The sequence below is a fragment of the Dendrobates tinctorius genome, unplaced genomic scaffold (assembly GCF_039654945.1).
Source record: "Dendrobates tinctorius isolate UK_male_01 unplaced genomic scaffold, ASM3965494v1 ptg000251l, whole genome shotgun sequence".
Classification (NCBI taxonomy): Eukaryota; Metazoa; Chordata; class Amphibia; order Anura; family Dendrobatidae; genus Dendrobates; species Dendrobates tinctorius.
In genome coordinates, this window is record NW_027361918.1 from 6,660,569 (window position 1) to 6,681,690 (window position 21,122).

Consider the following 21,122-nt stretch of genomic DNA (forward strand, 5'->3'; position numbering starts at 1 on the left):
CAACTTTTGGGGTCCAATTTCTCCTGTTACCCTTAGGAAAATAAGAAAAATGGGGACTAAAAGATCATGTTTGTGGAAAAATACGATTTTTTTATTTTCACGCCCGAGCGTTATAAACTTCTGTGAAGCACTGGGGGGTTCAAAGTTCTCACCACACACCTAGATAACTTCCTTGGGGGGTCTATTTTCCAAAATGGTGTCATTTGTGGGGGGTTTTCACTGTTTTGGTACATCAGGGGCTCTCCAAACGCGACATGGTGTCCGATCTCAATTCCAGCCAAAAATGTCAAATGGCGCTGCTTCCCTTCTGAGCTCTGCCATGCGCCCAGGACAAATTGCACAATAACTTTTAGGGTCCTGTTACCCTTGGGAAAATAAAAATTGAGGGTGAAAAGATCATTTTTGTGGAAAAAATATGATTTTTTAATTATACCGCTGTCCGTTATAAACTTCTGTGAAGCCCTTGTGGGTTCAAAGTTCTCACCACATATCTAGATAAGTTCCTTGGGGGGTCTAGTTTCCAAAATGGGGTCACTTGTGGGGGGTTTCCACTGTTTGGACACATCAGGGGCTCTCCAAACGCGACATGGCGTCCGATTAGAATTCCAGCCAATTTTGCATTGAAAAAGTCAAACGGCGCTCCTTCCCTACTGAGCTCTGCCATGCGCCGAAACAGTGGTTCCCCCCCACATATCAGGTATCAGCGTACTCAGGACAAATTTCACAATAACTTTTGCAGTCCAATTTCTCCTGTTACCCTTGGTAAAATAAAAAAAATTGAACTTGAAGTATTTTTTTTGTGAAAAAAAGTTAAATGTTCATTTTTTTTTTTAAATATTCAAAAAATTCCTGTGACGCACCTGAAGGGTTAATAAACTTCTTGAATGTGGTTTTGAGCACCTTAAGGGGTGCAGTTTTTAGAATGGTGTCACTTTTGGGTATTTTCTATCATATAGACTCCTCAAAGTGGCTTCAAATGTGATGTGGTCCATAAAAATAAAATGGTGTTGTAAAAATGAGAAATCGCTGGTCAACTTTTGACCCTTATAACTTCCTAACAAAAAAAATTTTGGTTCCAAAATTCTGCTGATGTAAAGTAAACATGTGGGAAGTGTTACTTATCAAGTTTTTTGTGTGCCGTATCTCTATGATTTAAGGGCATAAAAATTCAAAGTTGGAAAATTGCAAAATTTTCATAATTTTCGCCAAATTTCCATTTTTTTCACAAATAAACGCAAGTTATATGAATGAAATTTTACCGCTAACATGAAGTACAATATGTCACGAGAAAACAATGTCAGAATCACCGGGATCCATGGCAGCGTTCCAGAGTTATAATTATTTTTAGATAAAGTATTTTCCCCCTATAGTTGTTAGATCCTCAGCGGGGCCGTCCTGCTTTAGTAGTGTAAATGCTTTCTTGTTACTGGTAATCGCCCCTCTTACTTCTGTGTTTAGCCACATTGTGTTTTTCCTATTTCTGGTCCTTTTATTCCCACAAGGTATAAACCGCCTACAGCGCCTATTTAGGATGTTCTTTCACATTTCCCGTTTTATTATCTGTATTCTTATTTCTGAGGACATTGTCCCAGTCACCAGATTAAGGGCATCTCTAAGCTGGTCAGACTTTGCCTTCCTAAAGTTCAGTGTTTTTGTGACTCCCTGACAAGTCCCCCCCGAGCGAAACACAAGTGACACTGTACAATATTGTGGTCTCTATTTCCTAGATGCCGACCACCTGCAGTATGTATGTGGAGGAGTTGTGTGAGGTGGTTGTCCATACAGCATCAACATACGATGTACAGACACCTTAAGGGACAAGTTTCTTAATGACTGATGCACTGCACTGCTCGCTGTCAGATAGTCCTGGGGGCGCCATTACAGTCACGGCTCACTATGTACTGAATGGTGAATGAAGCCATGCTGGACGGAGCCTCTGTGACGGAAAGCTGAAGGCTGCTGGGATGAAATCAGCTGTAAGTACAGCAACCATACCAGTAACCTGTAGATTAACCCCATATCTGCAAGATAATAGCATTTTTACAAGACAAGAAAATCAGAAAGGGTTGAAAGGCGGCTACTAAAGTGATAAATGGAGTTGGTTCACTACAATACCCAGAAAGGTTATCAAAATTAGGTCTATTTACTCTAGAAAAGAGAAGACTTAGGGGAGACTTAATATATATGTACAAGTATATCAGAGGGCAACACAGAGATCTCTCCAATGAACTGTTTGTGCCAAGGACTGTGACAAGAACAAGGGGGCATTCTCTTCATTTGGAGGAAAGACAATTTCTGCACCAGCATAGAAGAGGGTTCTTCACGGTAAGAGCAGTGAGGCTCTGGAATTCTCTTCCTGAGGAAGTGGTGATGGCCAACTCACTGAATGAATTTAAGAAAGGAATGGAGGCTTTTCTTGTGACTAACAGTATAGAAGGTTACGAATAACAGAATATTATAGGTAGATGGCTGACCCAGCTTAGGGGAAGGAATTTTTTTCCCTATGGAGAAAATTGTCTTCTACTCTGTGGGTTTTTTGCCTTCCCCAGGATCAACAATGCAGAACAGCTGCACTAAAAATAGGCTGAACTAGATGGACATAAGGTCTTCCTTCAGCCTTCAAAACTATGTTACTATGTTAGAAACAATTCAGCAAAACCTAATCAACTCCTAGGGCGGCATGTAGGCTCAGGGGTTAGCACTGAAGCCTTGCAGCGCTGGAGTTCTGGGTTCAAATCCCACCAAGGACAACATCTGCAAGGAGTTTGTATGTTCTACCTGTTTTTGTGTGGGTTTCCTCTGGGTTCTCCGGTTTCGTCCCACATTCCAAATTGTGAGACTAAATGGGGACAGCGCCAATAATGTCTGTAAAGCGCTGTGGAATTAATGGCGCTATATCAATGAGTAAAATAAATAAACTCCTCATCCAGGATAGGGGGTTGCAAACACCAATCTCCTGACTCCCAATACACGTGTCATTGCAGGGCGCTCCGCACATCCCCCGTATTTTCCCTGTTGTCTGCGGCAGATTATCAGCTTTTTGGAAGCATATAAGATATGACTGTTATCTGTGATGAAACCTGGCACAGATCATCGAAATCCCACAAAATTTCTCATCGGGATGAAGAGTTTTACGTCATGACGCGCAAGTCGTTACCTGATTGCCGCCGGTCTTCCACAGTACCCTCTTCACGTCGATGATAAATTCATGGGGCTTGGCTTCTGTGTGACCAATATATCGAAATTTCCGAGTCCCATTACTGAAAGCAATCCAGTTCACAGCGGAATGTCGGTCAATGAAATCTCCATTACTATAAAAGTAAGGATTTCCATAAACGTCTCTTTGACTTCCCAGATAGTGATGGAGCTGGAAGACATCAAAGATACAACCCATAAAACACAGGAGAACACAGCACGTCCGAACGCCAGAGCTGGGAAATCACTGTTAGAAAGGTAGTCACGGGGTTCTCTATCTAGGGCACTCTCTTCTAAACTCGATTCAAGCTTCCCAATCCAACAATCCAATCCCCAAGGAACCTCGAAAGGCTGCCTTAAAGGGGATGTATGGGTAATATTGCAAAGTGCTTTGAAAAACACCAATTTACCACATATTAAAAGTTTTTGCCAGTCTTAGGCTAGTTTCACACTTGCTTTTTTTTGCAGCGCGTTTTTCCCGCAAAAAAACGCATTAAAAAAACGCATACAAATGCATACAAACGCTGCGTTTTTTTCCAGCATTTTAATGCGCATGCAGGAAAAAAACGCAGCGTTTTTGCGCGTTTGTATGCGTTTTTTGTGCGTTTGCGTTTTTTTACAGATTTTGGAAAAACCCCACAAAAAAGAAAAAACAACCATTCAACAACACACAAGACCAATGGGACTTCATTGTGGGTGTGGTATGTTAATATATATACACCCTGTCTACAGTATTCTTCACATTTGCTTGATTCTTCTCGTGACCATGGATCTGCGCTGGAAGAGTTTTCACTTCAACTTGGATTTGGACATCGCGATGGCTCAGGCGTATGCAGTTGCTTGCCATGAACAAAGGAAGAGAGAGAGGCAGCGAAGACGGCGGCGTTTGTGGATACATCCGATTGTTGAACTCCGGGAGAGCCGTGGGGCATACCACACCCTCTACAGCGAGCTACGTGCAAACCCGGAGAAATTTACTGATTATATCCGGATGTCCCACGAAAGTTTCATGGATTTGCTTGCTCGTGTCCAACAATCCATCCGGAGACAGGACACACAGCTCCGTCGTGCGATTCCTCCTGAGGAACGGCTACTGGTGACATTACGGTATGTTTTAAAAACAAAGGGGTGTGGTCTGATGTTTTTTTTTGTAAATTTAGTATTCAAAACCTTGGGTAATTAGTTTTCGTGAATGTACTAATATTTTTTTTATAGTTTTTAAAAATAATATACATAAATATTAATTTTACTTCTTTGTCTGTTCACAGATTCCTGGCGACTGGAGAAACCCTATCCTCACTACACTTCCAGTACCGTATTGGAATCTCTACCTTGTCTGGAATTGTTGCTGACACCTGCCGGGCTCTCTGGAATGTTCTTTGCCCAGAATTTATGCCCCTGCCCACCGCTGAAAAGTGGATGGAAATTGCTGACAAATTCTGGACAGTATGCAATTTTCCCAACTGTTTGGGAGCTGTTGATGGGAAACACATACGGATCATCAAACCCCAAAGAACGGGATCTGAGTACTATAATTACAAAAAGTACTTTTCAATAGTACTCATTGCAATTGCGGATGCCGGATGTATGTTTGTAGCAGTGGACATTGGAGCATTTGGCCGTGGTAATGACTCGCAGGCTTTTAAAAACTCAGACATGGGCCGGAGGTTGTATGGCAACCAATTTAATTTCCCTATGCCACGGCCTCTTCCTCACACCGAAGCTCCGCCACTGCCCTTTGTAATGGTTGGCGATGAGGCTTTTCAAATGTGCGGAAACTTACTGAAACCCTACTCCAGCCGGGACTTGGACCACACCAAAAAAATTTTTAATTACAGGCTGACCAGGGCCAGAAGAACTGTCGAGTGTGCTTTTGGGATTCTTGTTTCCAGATGGCGAATTCTGGGCACGGCCATTAATCTTAAACTTGAAACAGTCGATGAGGTGGTGAAGGCCTGTGTGGTTCTACATAACTTTGTGATGGCTAAAGAGCACCCGACCTTTGAACTGGACGATGATGCTCCTAACCCATTGCCTGAATTCACTCAGCACACTCTCAGGTCATCCGTTGAAGTTGGCCAAATGAGGGACAAATTTGCGGCCTACTTTATTTCTGATGTAGGACGGGTGCACTGGCAAGATGAAATGGTGTAATGTTGTTGTTTATGGTAATAAAAATCCTTATTTGATACCATTACTGAGTGCACTATATTTTTTAAACTCCGATTAATTAAAAAACTTCCCATGTATAACTGAATTTTGTTATGTTCACACACCTGGGCAGGTAAATACACATACGAGTTAAAATGCAGCATTGCTAGTCTGCGTTAAATATATTGGAATGAGCAAAGCTGCAGGCCATGAATCAGGAAACCATTTTTTTTCAATAAAAAATTGTGCAAATAGTTTAAAACAAAGTATGTGATTTTCTCAAAACACAACACTCAAAACCCAACCCCAATGAAAGTCCATGGGGAATACAAGTCAGCATTGAGTGGATGAATGTAATCTGCTCCATTAAAAGTTATTACACTAGGCCTTTGAATGACTATACTAGGCCGTGGTATTTCAAATATGAGTATACTAGGCCTTGGGGCTAGTAGTATAGTAATATGTGAAATACCACGGCCTAGTATAGTCATACCAAGGCCTACTGTAATAACTCGATTTTTAACAACTAGCATCTTGTTTCACCAAAAACAAACTGGTGAAACTAGAAAGAAACTTATTTTTTAGACAAGTTTCAACAGTTTGTTTTTCATGAAACCAGATTCTATTTTGTAAAACTAGAGTTATTACACTAGGCCTTGGAATGACTATACTAGGCCGTGGTATTTCAAATATGAGTATACTAGGCCTTGGGGCTAGTAGTATATGTGAAATACCACGGCCTAGTATAGTCATACCAAGGCCTACTGTAATAACTCGATTTTTAACAACTAGCATCTTGTTTCACCAAAAACAAACTGGTGAAACTAGAAAGAAACTTATTTTTTAGACAAGTTTCAACAGTTTGTTTTTCATGAAACCAGATTCTATTTTGTAAAACTAGAGTTATTACACTAGGCCTTGGAATGACTATACTAGGCCGTGGTATTTCAAATATGAGTATACTAGGCCTTGGGGCTAGTAGTATATGTGAAATACCACGGCCTAGTATAGTCATACCAAGGCCTACTGTAATAACTCGATTTTTAAAAACTAGCATCTTGTTTCACCAAAAACAAACTGGTGAAACTAGAAAGAAACTTATTTTTTAGACAAGTTTCAACAGTTTGTTTTTCATGAAACCAGATTCTATTTTGTAAAACTAGAGTTATTACACTAGGCCTTGGAATGACTATACTAGGCCGTGGTATTTCAAATATGAGTATACTAGGCCTTGGGGCTAGTAGTATATGTGAAATACCACGGCCTAGTATAGTCATACCAAGGCCTACTGTAATAACTCGATTTTTAACAACTAGCATTTTAAACAACTAGCATCTTGTTTCACCAAAAACAAAGTGGTGAAACTAGAAAGAAACTTTATTTTTTAGACAAGTTTCAACAATTTGTTTTTCATGAAACCAGATTCTATTTGGTAAAACTAGAGTTATTACACTAGGCCTTTGAATGACTATACTAGTCCATGTTATTTCACATATGACTATACTAGCCCTTGGTTTGGTTTTTAACATGTATTTACCCATCAGTGTGTGTGAGCGGCGCAAACAACATTAATGAAACTTATTAATGGTGAACCACAAATGTAAATTTATTTTTTATCACAAAAAAAAAATTTAAAAATTATTTTTTACGGCGTTTGGGGGCAGATGGTTTCAATTTGGGGGTGTGCAGGGAATATGCAACACTTGCAGTTGAAGACGGTGTTTGAGGGGAAGGGGCAACAAAACTTGTGGGGGAAGGTAGTCCAGTTAAGGGAATTAAACTTGGAACACTTGTAGGAGAGGAAATCTGTTCAGTTACATTAGTTGTAATGGCATGTCGCCGTAGGCTTGTGTGCCTGGACCGACTTTGGCCCAATGCCCGCCTTGATTGATTTCGCCTTGATGTAGGGGCAAATATGGAATGTAGGTCCCCCGTCTGCTGGTATGGCTGCTGCTGCTGAGGTGGCGGCTGCTGCTGCAGAGGTTGCGGCTGCTGCTGAGGTGGCGGCTGCTGCTGAGGTGGTTGCTGCTGCTGAGGTGGTTGCTGCTGCTGCTGAGGTGGCGGCTGCTGCTGAGGTGGTTGCTGCTGCTGCTGAGGTGGCGGCTGCTGCTGAGGTGGCTGCTGCTGCTGAGGTGGCGGCTGCTGAGTTGGCTGCTGCTGCTGAGGTGGCTGATGCTGCTCTTCTTGGTCAGTGCTCGTCCTTGCAGGAGGACTGGTGGCGGCAGTGATGGCCCAGGTTTGCAGAGTGGTGGTGGCAGGGCTACTACATGTTGTTGTAGCGGCAGGGCTGTTCCATGTTTGCCTAGTGGTGGCTGAGCTCCACGCATGCATGGGATTGGCGGTGGTGCTCCAGACAGGAGCAGCGCTTGCCATGGTGGTGTCAGTGAAGTGACCAGCTGCACTCAGACTTGTGGTGGTGTAACGGTGGGTGTCCAGCCTTTGAAGAGAGGTGTCCGTGCAGTGGTATGCAGCACAAGTCGGTAGTGAGGTGAAGCGAGTCAATGGTGGCACAGGTGGAAAGGACACCACTGACTGCTGACCGTACCGATTATGCTGCATAGCCTGCAAGAAAGCATTGTTGCAGGCCTGCAGCACATTCAGCTGTTGATCAGGACTAAGGTGTTCCGCCATGCCCTTTTCAATCTTACTAAAAAAATGGTGTGCTGGTCTGTTGAGGTCGGCCTCCAGACGGTCAAGGCGCTGTTCTACAGAATTGAAGCGGTGTTCAAAGTGGTTAAAACCACGTTCCATCAGTGCAAAACCGCTTTCAACTCTGTCGGACAGTGACTTGAGGCTGGAATTAAATGTCTCGCTCAAATGCATAAACTCGGGCAAGACATTCCTGTCCAAGGCCCTCTGCCGCTGGCGGGTAGTGCCCGCATAACCAGTGGCAGAGACCTGGGACAGGGGAACACCTGATGGCCCAGCTTCCTGGTCACCAGCTGTGTGTGTGTGGGACCTGCAAGGTGCTTCCTGGCTGTCGGATGGCTGGGACGGGTCAGAGGACGTCCGACGAAGGACCGCTCCAGGGCCAGGTTGCAGGGTGCTGCTCCAGGTGCTGTGGAAGAAAGGAAAATCATTACTACCATGCCTTTACAAGAAGCATCAGCTGTGGATTAGAAAAACACAGATTAATAAAAATAAAAACCCAAAATGTATAATACTTACGATCTTGTGGCAAGGACCGGTCTTAGGAACTGCAACGCGTGATAGTGACGGTATCTAGTTCTGGTCCTTGACGCAGATCCACTGCGAACCTGGCCCTCAGCACGAACATCACTGTTGAAGCGGTCCTTGATCGAACGCCAACGTGTTCGGACTTTGTCCACTGTTGATAAAAAAAAACAGTGCCGTCAAGTACAACAGTCACTGCTTCACAATTTAGCAATACAATACTCAAAGCAGTCACTGTACACCCCGATGACACTGTTGGGTTTCCTGCTAGAATACACCTAGCACGAAACCCAACAGTGCCGTCAAGGACAACAGTCACTGCGGCACAATGTAGCAATACAATACTCAAAGCAGTCACTGTAGACCACGATGACACTGTTGGGTTTCCTGCTAGAATACGCCTAGCACGAAACCCAACAGTGCCGTCAAGGACAACAGTCACTGCGGCACAATGTAGCAATACAATACTCAAAGCAGTCACTGTAGACCACGATGACACTGTTGGGTTTCCTGCTAGAATACGCCTAGCACGAAACCCAACAGTGCCGTCAAGGACAACAGTCACTGCGGCACAATGTAGCAATACAATACTCAAAGCAGTCACTGTAGACCACGATGACACTGTTGGGTTTCCTGCTAGAATACGCCTAGCACGAAACCCAACAGTGCCGTCAAGGACAACAGTCACTGCGGCACAATGTAGCAATACAATACTCAAAGCAGTCACTGTAGACCACGATGACACTGTTGGGTTTCCTGCTAGAATACGCCTAGCACGAAACCCAACAGTGCCGTCAAGGACAACAGTCACTGCGGCACAATGTAGCAATACAATACTCAAAGCAGTCACTGTAGACCCCGATGACACTGTTGGGTTTCCTGCTAGAATACGCCTAGCACGAAACCCAACAGTGCCGTCAAGGACAACAGTCACTGCGGCACAATACAGAGCAGGGAAATACTCACTAAACGCCTTTTTGGCGGATGCTGTGGCGCTGTCCCAGCCATCCATCAACGCTGCGGCCACCTCATTCCATAGCCGCCGTGTCACCACATTGTCCTTGTACAGCCGGTCACGGCTGTCCCACAACGGCGAACGCTCCTGGACCAGGCTGATGAGCTGCTCATTATCCAGGTAGACGTCTTCATCCCGTTGTGGAACCTAGACAAAACACATTCATTAGAATAATCAAATTTAAATTGACTAAAAAGTTACAAAAAAAGAAAAAAAAAAAAGAGTAAAAATAGAAGATAAAAAAAAAAAAAAAACATTACAAATCATTTGATACTTACATTACGTATCACCACCGGGACTTGGCTTCGCTGCTCCTGCTGTTCGCCCTCACTATTCCCGTCCGCAGATGATGATGACGATGTCTGAAAGTTGAAAAAAACGTAAGAGATTTGGAGAAGCAGCAGATATACTTACCAGATGCACGAAAATAATCACCTCACGGTCTGCTTGCGCCAATTCCTGCCGCGATGGGGAATACTCCGATTCTGAAGACATACTGCATGTAAAAATAATAAAAATCATTAGTACATACATAATTTAAAAGGACAGGCATATAATGTAATATACTCACATTCTTCGCTGATATAATGGGTTCTTGGTTGAATGTCTGCTCTTCAATCTGTCTAGTGTAGTAGTGGCAGAGTTTTGGCAGGCACCTCCTTTATATAGCCTTTTTTTTTTGGACTTTAGAAGATTCTAACTAGGATAAAAAGTGGACACCACCCAAAAAACGCTGCGCTAAAAAAGCGCATACCTGCGCATGCCAGTGCGCACGTATGCGCATCCATAGGCTATAATGGCCATTTTTAGCGCAAAACGTGCGCATACGTGCGCATGCGATTTTTTCAAGGGCCAAAAAATGCAACATGCAGCGTCTGGAAAATACCAACGCACACCCCAAAAAAACGCAGCGCATGAAAATCGCATACATGCGCTTACAAGTGCGCAGGTATGCGCACCCATGTTAAATATAGGGGAAAAATCGCATGCGCACGTATGCGTTTTTTTCCAGCGCTAAAAAACGCAAATGTGAAACCAGCCTTAGGAATGGTGGATTTTTAATTCTGAAGGGCTCAGTTCATCGCAAGGAGCATATGCTGGCAAGCTGCTCACTACACAACTTGCAATTGCTGCTCTGAAGGTGGCGACCGTGGTGACATTGCTGGATCGGGCATCCTCAGAACCCCTCAATTCTCCCACGACTCGTAGCATCTGAGAGCTCACCGTTCAGGCCATTAGCTCATCCATATCGCCCGAACAGTCTATCCCCTGGAAGTCGGCAGCGACGAGCGATGCCATCCTGAAGATAGGAACATGACACGACCCTTTGAGCATTTCCCAATGAAAAGTTATTAATCTGAATCAGAATTTTCCTCAGCATTTACTATCCTTCTGAAGAATGTGCAGATCTCATCCTCTACATATGGAGGCAGAGCTCCTGATCTGCTGAGCCACATTTCTGAGCTAAGCGGTAGAAGTTTCTTGTTTGGACTTTTAGATAGTGATCTCATGGTAGTCATCCATATTTATCCAGATTACTGATTAAGGTCCTGGAGAACTTCGGCCTTTACGAGATGGTTTTCTTGTCCTGATGAAGAAGTTTGTAGCATTTCAAAAGGTGTTGATTGAATAAAAAAAAACCTTGCAAATACTTTCTGCCTGTACTTGGATCTATTATAAGGGATACCAGTGGGTCGCCCTCACACCCAGGGCAGCGGGGGTACCGGGCCGGTGTCAGGGGAATGTGTCACAGCAGCAGTGACCTGGTCCGTGGCCCTGGGCCCCAATATCAATGGCGGTGATGCTGATAGTATAGTTTATATGGATAGTAAAGTTCGTGACGCCACCCGTGGTGTTTGGCAAGTAAGGTGTTAAGCCAACGCTGCTTGCAGATCCACTGGGACTGATGGTGTGGTGCAGCCAAGATGGTATAGCTCCCCACAGGTGGAGCTGTAGCCCAAGGGCAGTGTATAGGCGTGATGGAGAAGTAGGGGCACCGGATGGTGTCGGTGTTAATACCCAGGTGTAGCGGTGCTGACGCGGGAATTAATGGAGGACACCAGGGCTTGCAGTTTCAAAGCTTTACTCACAGTTCGTAGTGTACACTGGTGCCCGCTTCGGTACCGTGTCCTCCCTGACAGAGGCCCAGCCAACCTCCAGGCAAGATAGGGCTCTCCCCGCCAGCACCCCTCCACATGTGCCTTTCCTGAACGACTCCTCTATTGCGCCTTTTAATGTGAAGATCTCCAGTACCATGGTTCCATGGAGTTCCTCCTGTCAGATGTTCCTAGAACCTCACTTGTATGACAGACAGCTGTAGCCTACTTCAGGGACTCCCTTCTCCTGAATCCCGGCTCTCTATCCGTTTTGCTGTTGTGTCCCAAGTCTTTGATGGGAGTAGTGCATGTACAGACAACTACTCCACCGGTGTCTGCTGCAGAACCATAAGTGTCCATACAACCTCGGGGACCGGGCCCCGGCCTTGCGCAGAGAACCTATAGGCAGGGTTCCTATCCAACCCACTCCTCCTCTCTGTTCTCTCTCCACTTCGTTCCGTACTTGTCCTTCTCTCTCTTATGGAAATGCAGATTACAGTTCTGAGTCTCTCTCTTCTTCTTCCTTTCCCGTGTCAGCTGGCTCAGGTCACTGAGTCAGCTGCAGCACTCCTTCCTCCATCCCTTCTCCCAGGGATCTTCCACTCCTCTCTGAGTGGCTTCCCTTCGGGGGACTCACTCCCGGTCTTCCCTCAACTCCACTGACTTCAACTGACCTCCAACTCTATCTTTCCCCTTCTTTTTATACTAACTCCACCCACCTCCCAGCACATCTCGTGTTACGAAGCAGGGTTCCACGAAGGGTGCTCTGCTACCCCCAGCCTGGAGCAGCTAGGTGTCCCCGCTGAACTATCCTGTGTGTGGGATGCAGGTGTTGGAGTGTGGCCTTACCTGGATGGTGGGGCACCACACCTTAGGAGAAGGTACAATACCTCTGTGGCGACCGAGCCTCAGGGGCGCCACACCAGCAACGCAGATTATCGGCACATTCTCCCTATCTATGATAGATGCTAGAAATTCTCCATTATATGTTGTTCCCATTTGAATTCTGCAGCAATTAAAGACATATTCTCAAACGTGAAAGTTGTCGTCTATCCAAGGCTTCATTCTTTATTAACTGTACCTGTGGAGCCTTTGCTCTCTAGCATCAGATAAAAACGCAGATGGCGCTGGCACTGAAAAATGAAGATCTATAGACTGCAAGTGCACTGATATGCCCACCAGTGCACTTGTGGACCTAACTTACATATCGATAAAAGTCATATTTTCTAGCTTAGATTATTCACTGTTATGGGCATCCTCCATAATGTTTTATCCTGCCCCATCCTGCACTAGCACTGCTTGCACACAGGTAGCGTTACCAACAGCTTTCCCTTACACAGTTTCTTCTGTCGTCGTGGGTGGAGATTTAATGTTGTTCCCATTTCCATATATAACTGATGTATTTGTGGACTGAGCTATTCTGCTAACAAATTATACAAAAAAGACCAAAAACAAAACATTCAAAGTTCTTTAAATACCTGTGCGTATCTTTGGGGAAGAGGAGTCTTTTCAGTAGACCGTCTGGCCATAGACGCGTTCAGGGCCTGAGCCAGTAACCACACAGCTTTATACACTCGGTCAGATAGTCCTCTGCTCTGAAAGCTATAAAAATCTGTGACTCGCTCTGTCCCCGTACAATTGTGCAGAGATTTCTTGTACATTAATTGATGGTAAGTATTAAACTGAAAATGCCTCGTTAAACAGCGCAGATTTACCAACCAGATGTGAGCCAGTAACATGTCTTCTGGATGACTTATGGTCTGGAAACTTTGGTAGAAGCTTCTCATATCTGGAAGAGGCAGCGCAAAAGGTTCAAGAGCCAAACTCCCATTAAATGTTTCTCCATGATGCTCCATAATAAATCTTAACACGGCAAATGAAGGACTGAAGACCAGAGTCTTATCATGGAGAACATCCTTTATTGCCTGCAACCGATCTGCAAGATATGTAGAATATGTCCCACAAACAATTATAACCTGGGCTAACGAATTTCTGATCTCCTCCATATCTTTTCTTTCAATGTCATCTAGAACAATTAGGTTTGTGAATTTTACTTTTATAGTGTAGGCCACACAGACTCCATACATGGTCAGATATTGGGTTAAGACCTGAATCTCCTCATTACCGCTCTCATCATCTGTTAATACAATCCCAACCCACGTCCATTGGAGGAACCTGACCATCTTGGACAGAATCATGTAACTGCTCCAGAAGCTTTCAATTGTTCGATAAAAAGACGGGTAGTGATTTCGGTCATTCAGAACAGAACTGGTCGCCCCATAGCTGATCTACAAAATATGGTGATAATATAGTATGAGTGTATCATGGAGAAGACTTGGAGTTCTGCACATAATTTATCATTTTCTCTATTTTATTTGCACAGAACAAATACAATAATAACTGTATCGTCTAATGTGAGAATTCAACCTATAATTTAACTCATCGAGCCCTCCACTGTCACCCCCACTCCTTACAAGAACCGAAGACGCAGAAGAGCAGCTTTTACTTACAATAACTGGTAAAGATGAACAAGTCAATTCTAAACATATCAGATTAGTTTAAAATTTCCCAAGTTTTCTGGATTCATGAATTTTGGGAGTTTGATTAGCGTAAAACCATTTGCCAGGACTCATATATTCATCTCACCCCTCTTACCTGTCCCTGCTCCCTACTGGCTTCATCAGGCATCTGCTCCGCTCCAGAGCCAGACTTCTCTTCTTCATACTTTTCTAGTACTTCTGGTCCCGGTTATGCCTCGTCACATGTTATGATGATATGACGTTGTAAACCCCACGACATGACGGCAATTGCAGAAGCACAGAGTAAAGAGGAGACGAGTGGAGTGGGTGCATGAAGCCAGTAGAGGACAGGCAGGCAGCTGCTGCAGCAGAGACAGGTGACAGGGTAGGTATGACATTCCTTTTACTTTTTAGCCCCTTCCTGGCTTATCTGTATATAATGCTTTGGGGTCAGGAGATCTTGAAGGTTAATAAATGTTTTTTTTTGTAACACCAATTGAGGATAATTCAGGACAAATCTAATTTCCAAGCCAAATTTGAGCCAATCTGATGAATTCAAGTTTTGGCATATCTGTTTATCTCCACCAATTGGTAAATCACAGATCTGATACCAGAGGAGGTATCTAATATTGTATATTGTCATCTCCTCAGAGTACTGGATTCCACAATGTAGTTCTAAATTCTAATACTATTCCCAATGTTCTCATTGCTCCTGAAATCTTGAAGGCACTAAATACTCAGAAACCCATTGCTCATCACCTGTTCCTGTCACCCAGCTCCACTCCGGTCCACCACTTGTTTCCTTAGATCTGGCTCTGTTCATTTTACTGTTTTCTGGCACTTATGTCACTGATCAGACCTTTGTCATGACATTGTGATATCATGATGTGAGTCGAGGCCTAGATGGCACTAGCGAAGTATGAAGAGAAGACCTGAGGCAGAGCTTTGGGAGTGAGCACAGGACTGTGATAAATCGGCAGCTACAATTGAGGTGAGCATGACATTTTATTCACAAGCCCATCTGTATTTTGTACTGTGAGGTAGGGAAACCTCCGAGCATTATAAACCTCTTTTTTTTTTTACCTATAATCAGGACAAATTTGATTTGCATCAAATAATAAAAGTTCCTGACCAAATTGAAGCAAATATGTCAAATGAGAATGTCTTCAGATTTTCTCCTCTCTACTGGCTTGTAATGCCGGCCATATCTGAAGACACCACTTGATTGCCTCCACACCACCATCCTCCCCACTATTTATATAGCTGCTCTCAATCATACACCAGAAATGATGCTCATATCTGTTGTAGCCTGCCATGAATGATCATATCCCTTATACAAAATTCAGCCCTTCCAAGTTCCTCCAATGGAGCGGAAGCTGCTGTCTAAAGGCCCCATACACATTAGACTAATATCTGTTGAATCCATTGAGTAATGTGCTTGGGACCTCCCAACTCTCCCCAACAGATGATGTTGTAGGAGGTGAAGATCTGGACTGACAATCCATTTGTTCTCAATTAGATAATCTGCTGCCGGAGATCTTCTATATAGAGCTTGGTTGACAACCGTTCCTGTGTATGGAGGACTCGGGAAAGTTAGCTGTCAGACGAATGTTCAGCATAGCCATCATTTAGCCATCATCAATCTATTGTGTATGGGGGCTTAACACTACGAGGTTGTGGAGCCCTGTCTATCTGGTGTCTATCTGGGTTTTGGCTATATACTCTCTAATATATTGACAAATGCTATTTGCGCAGAGGAACCTAGGAGACTATCTCCATTTGGAGCTCCAAAGCTGTACAGATGGAAAGGATCACTCTACACATCACATTTTTTTCCCCTTGAACCAGAAACAATTCCTGTAGTAGAAATGCTTTCACCACTTTTAGCCATATTGTTCTAGTTTATGGTATTTCAGACTTCCACATTCTGCCAGCAGAAAAAGCAAAACAAAAAATTACTTTTCCAGCCTGATGTTTCGGGCGGAGAGCCATACTAAGTCCAAGGGGCAAAGGTCGGAGCAGGGCGCCGGTGTGCGTCAGCGGAGATCCTCATTCTCTCCTTGGAGGCCCGGATAGCATCCTGAGGGCGATCCCAAATGTCACGTGCCTCCACCGCCCAGTCTGCCACCCTAGAGTCGGTGGATGACACGGGCATGGGCACAGGGACGCGCGGATGCTGGCCGTAATTTAGGAGGAATGGGGTCTGACCGGTGGAGTCGGCCACAGCGTTGTTCAAACTGAACTCCACCCATGATAGCAAGGATGCCCAGTCATCCTGCCTGGCCGAGACAAAATGTCGTAGATATGTGACCAGGGTCTGGTTGGCTCTCTCTACCAGCCCGTTCCTCTCGGGATGATAGGCCGAGGAGAGATTTAGCTCAATGCTGAGCAGGGTACAGAGCTCTCTCCAGAACAGAGATGCAAACTGAGGACCCTGGTCACTGACAATTTTATCCGGCATGCTGTGCAGGCGGAAAACATGCTTAATAAACAACGCTGCCAGGTCCCGTGCAGAAGGTAACCGGGAGAGAGGTACCAGGTGCACCCTCTTGGAGAAGTGGTCGGTGACAACCCAAATGACCGTGCTGCCACTGGACTTGGGCAGTCCCACCACAAAGTCCATACCTACCATCTCCCAGGGCCTGTCCGCTACCGGCAGAGGGTAAAGTAGCCCAGTGGGCCGCTGCTGAGAGGACCTATTCTTGGCGCAAGAGATGCACGCCTGAAAATAGTCCCTGACGTCACTGGCCATATGCGGCCACCAGTGCGTTCTCGCCAGAAGGTCAGAGGTCCGTTTTGTCCTGAAATGTCCACCCACCCTGGACGAATGAGCCCAAGAGAGGACCTCCAGTCGTAGGTGAGCAGGGACAAATGTCTTGCCTGGAGGTACTGACTCAAGCACGACCAGAGCCACGGTCCTCAGGCTCTCGGACGGGACGATAAGCCGAGGCTCCTCCTCCGATGACACCACGGAGCGGGAGAGAGCATCGGCCCTGACATTCTTCTCACCGGATAGGAAATGGAGGGTAAATTGGAACCGGGAGAAGAACAAGGACCATCTGGCCTGGCGAGAATTTAGCCGCTGGGCCGTCTGCAAATACACCAGGTTCTTGTGGTCAGTGAACGCCTGGAAAGGGTGGTGTGGTGCCCCCAGGAGTATGGTTGCCACAGTGGCATTACCTTCCTCCTAGGGAGTGTGATGTCATGCTTGGAAGCAAAAAAGGGTCTCTCTATCAGTTAAATACAACACACAGCACAGTTCCCACTCCAGGCCAGCAGAGGGAGCTCTGAACCAAAACTGGGGGAGGAGCTGCTCTCTGGAGGCCAGGAAGGGGAAATTAGTTAGTTTGTGTGAGGAGGGAAACGTGTGTGGACATGAGGAGACGAGCTGGAGGATTGAGCAGAGTTCAGGCTCACTTTTAGCTGTAGCGCATGGTCTGGAGTCCGGTCTCCAAGGTTGTATGGATACTGATGTTCCTGCAGCAGAAACCCGAGGAATAGGAAGCTGTAAATGCTTTGTTCCCACATAAGACTCGAAGGCACAACAGCAACATGTGAGCCAGAAGAAGGAGGCTACAGCTGTCTGCCATACGAGGGAGTTCTAAAAGAGAACAAGCAAGTGGAACTTCAGGGTAACACAGTACTGCAAGTACCTCAGGAAGCGCTAGAAAGGAGACTACACAACCCATCTGCATAGAGAGATTCCTAAGTTGCTTCCAAGCTGGCCAGCCTCTGTTCCATCTGTAATCTGGACCCTGGACTGCACTTACAAAGCACAGTGACGGTAACGGAAACTGCACCCTGTTGTGTCATTGCATTCTTCCTGCAAACCCTCCAGCACTGCTACATCTCTATGCCAGACACTACACCCTCTTCCTCAACACCTATTACCACTGCCCTGGGACTACAGCTCTACCTGTGGGGAGATATTACATCTTGCTGCCTTATACCATCTGTCCCAGAGGATCTGCCTGCAGCGTCGGCTTAACCCCTTCATTGCCCAGCACCACAGGTGGCGTCACGTATCATCCACTTATAAACTTTAACCAGCCACTCTTAACCCCTTTTACATGGACGCCCAGGGCCATGGACCGGGTCACCGCTACTGTGACACTTCCCTCTGAGATACCGGTCCGGTACAGAATACCCCACTGCCCTGGCGGGCTATCCAGTGGCAAGCCCCCTCCAGGAGGTGTCTCCACTCTGAGAAGGCCAACTTCATCACTAGCAACTCCCTGTCCCCGATGGAATAATTCCTCTCCACCGGTGTTAAGGTCTTGGAGAAGAAGAAGCATGGGTGCTTCCGACCTTGCAAGTCCTTCTGGAACAGGACCGCTCCAGCACCGACGGAAGTGGCATCCACCTTCAGAATGAAGGGTTTATCTACATCGCCCCGATGTAGAATGGGAGCGCTACCGAAATGGGTTTTAATGGAGAAGGCCTTGGAGACAGGTTCTGACCACATCTTGGGATTTGCACCCTTCTTGGTGAGGGCCACCAAGGGGGCTACCAAAGTCGAGAAGTGGGGAATGAATTGGCGATAATTTATGAACCCCATAAAGCGTTGCACCGCTTTGAGCGAATGGGGCTCCTGCCAATCCATCACCGCCTGTAGTTTGGCAGGATCCATGGCCAATCCCTGGGCAGATATGATATAGCCCAGGAAAGGCAAGGACTCCTGCTCAAACACACTTCTCCAACTTGGCATAGAGGGAGTTCGCCTGTAGGAGGTTGAAAACTTTGCAAACATCTCTCTGGTGGGAGTCAATATCTGGAGAGTAGATGAGGATATCATCCAGATAGACTACAACACTGAGGAGGTGAGCATACCCCAGAAGATGTCGTTCACAAAGTCTTGGAAGATGGCAGGAGCATTACAGAGCCCGAATGGCATCACCAGGTATTCATAGTGCCCGCCCCTGGTGTTAAAGGTTGTCTTCCATTCCTTCCCCTCACGGATGCGAATCAGGTTGTAAGACTCACGCAGATCAAGTTAAGTAAACACTTTCGCTCCCCGTAGTCTATCGAACAATTCTGATATCAGGGGCAGAGTATACTTGTTCTTAACGGTAATAGCGTTAAGACCCCTGTAATCGATGCAGGGACGCAGTTCTCCATTCTTCTTCTGGACGAAGAAGAATCCCGCCCCTGCTGGTGACACTGACTTCCTAATGAATCCTCTTGCCAGATTCTCCCTGATGTATTGAGACATGGCCTCTGTCTCCGGGAGAGATAAGGGGTAGACTCGACCCCGGGGAGGCTCAGCACCCGGCAAGAGGTCAATAGGACAGTCATAGGGGCGATGCGGTGGAAGGGTCTCTGCCGCCTTTTTGGAGAACACGTCTGCATACTCTCGATAGTGTTTGGGGAGCGAGGAAAGATCTGCGGGGACCTCGATGGAGGCAACCTGGACGCACTCCCTCAGACATCTACCCTAACATGACTTACTCCAACCAAGAATTCTCCCCGAGGACCACTCTATATGGGGAGAGTGATACCACAACCAGGGAACCCCTAGAAGGACCTGGTCGATATCCTCGGGCATGACGAGGAGGGATATCATCTCCTGATAAGATAGAGACACCGAGAGTATCAGTGGAGCGGTTTGGTGGGTAATCTGTGAGGGCAGAGTCACACCGTTCACAACTCTGACGGTGACTGGCTTAGACATCATAACCAGTGGTATTGTGTGCCGTTGAGCGAAGGCAGATGACATAAAATTGCCCTCCGCTCCAGAATCCACGCAAACCTCCACCGCCAGAGTGGAATGACCAAACTCAAGTGTCCTCTTAAAGGACAACTTGAAGGAAAACGCCGCGGATTCTAGTGAGCCACCTCCTACGGCCACAAGGTGAAAGCGTTTTCCCAGCCGCTGTGGGCACTGGTTGGCAAGGTGACCGCACTGCCGACATCCATGACAGATCACAGGAGCAGACTGGGGCCTGGATCCCTCACGGGAAGCCCTCTGATGCTCGAACGCCCGATCGGGAGGTTCCAGAGGTTTAGCAAAACTGGGTGCCAACCTAAACCTCTGCCTACACTGGGACCGCTCCAACCTTCGCTCGGCAAAGCGAAGGTCTATACGGGTGGAGACGGTGATAAGCTTCTCCAGTGTAGTGGGAATCTCCCTGGTGGCCAGAGCGTCCTTCACATCGTCAGCCAAACCTCTCCAGAATGCTGGTATGAGGACCTTATCTGGCCACTCTAACTCCGAGGCCAGCGTCCGGAACTGGGTGGCAAAGTGGCTGACCATGGACGAGCCCTGTGACAATGCCAGCAGCCGAAGCGCAGTGCCATGGATGACTCGCGGTCCCAGGAAGACCTGCTTCAGAGTGCCCAAGAACTGCGAGGCACTCTGCACCAGATGATCACCCCGCTCCCACAGCGGTGTGGCCCACTCCAAAGCCCTGCCCGACAAGAGGGAAATAATAAATCCCACCTTAGCCCATTCGGAGGGGAATCGTGCTGCCAGCAGCTCCAGCTGTATAGAGCACTGGCTCACGAAACCCCTACAAGAAGCACTATCGCCCGAGAACTTCTCAGGCAGCGGGAGACGGGACAAAGTCGGGTCAGGGATGGCAGTGGTCACACGGGAGACAGCCTCCGTGGCTGCCTGAACAGCAACCGCAGTAACATCCGCAGCTGTTGCTGAACGCTCGAGAGCCGCCAACCCGCCCTGCAGCTGCTGGATGTACTGCAGCAGTCGCTGTTCATCCGCCATTACTAGCCAGACCCTGGCGCTAGTATAATGTTACGGGCTGGCGGAACACACCAAATAATAAAGAAGGGGTTTAGGTGTGTTCGCAGCCCAGGGTCCACCGTGCAGAGATGGTAACTGCTGCTCGGTAATGGCGGACATTATATGGCGGTACAATAGAGGAACACATGGGGTTAACTCCACCCTGTGTGTACCGAGGCGGACTGTGTTACCTCACAGAGCTGCACGGCCACCAAATATAAATGCCGTGGCCT

General features: G+C 46.4%; 1 protein-coding gene across 1 annotated transcript in view; it reads right to left on the reverse strand.

Annotated features, from left to right (window-relative positions):
* LOC141065367 (vomeronasal type-2 receptor 26-like) overlaps nucleotides 1-21,122 on the reverse strand; it is a 52,426-nt gene that overhangs the window by 14,486 nt on the left and 16,818 nt on the right. Inside the window, exon 3 of the mRNA XM_073557810.1 lies at nucleotides 3,158-3,367. Within this exon, the coding sequence (XP_073413911.1) occupies nucleotides 3,158-3,367 (210 nt within the window). The remainder of the gene's footprint in view (nucleotides 1-3,157; nucleotides 3,368-21,122) is intronic.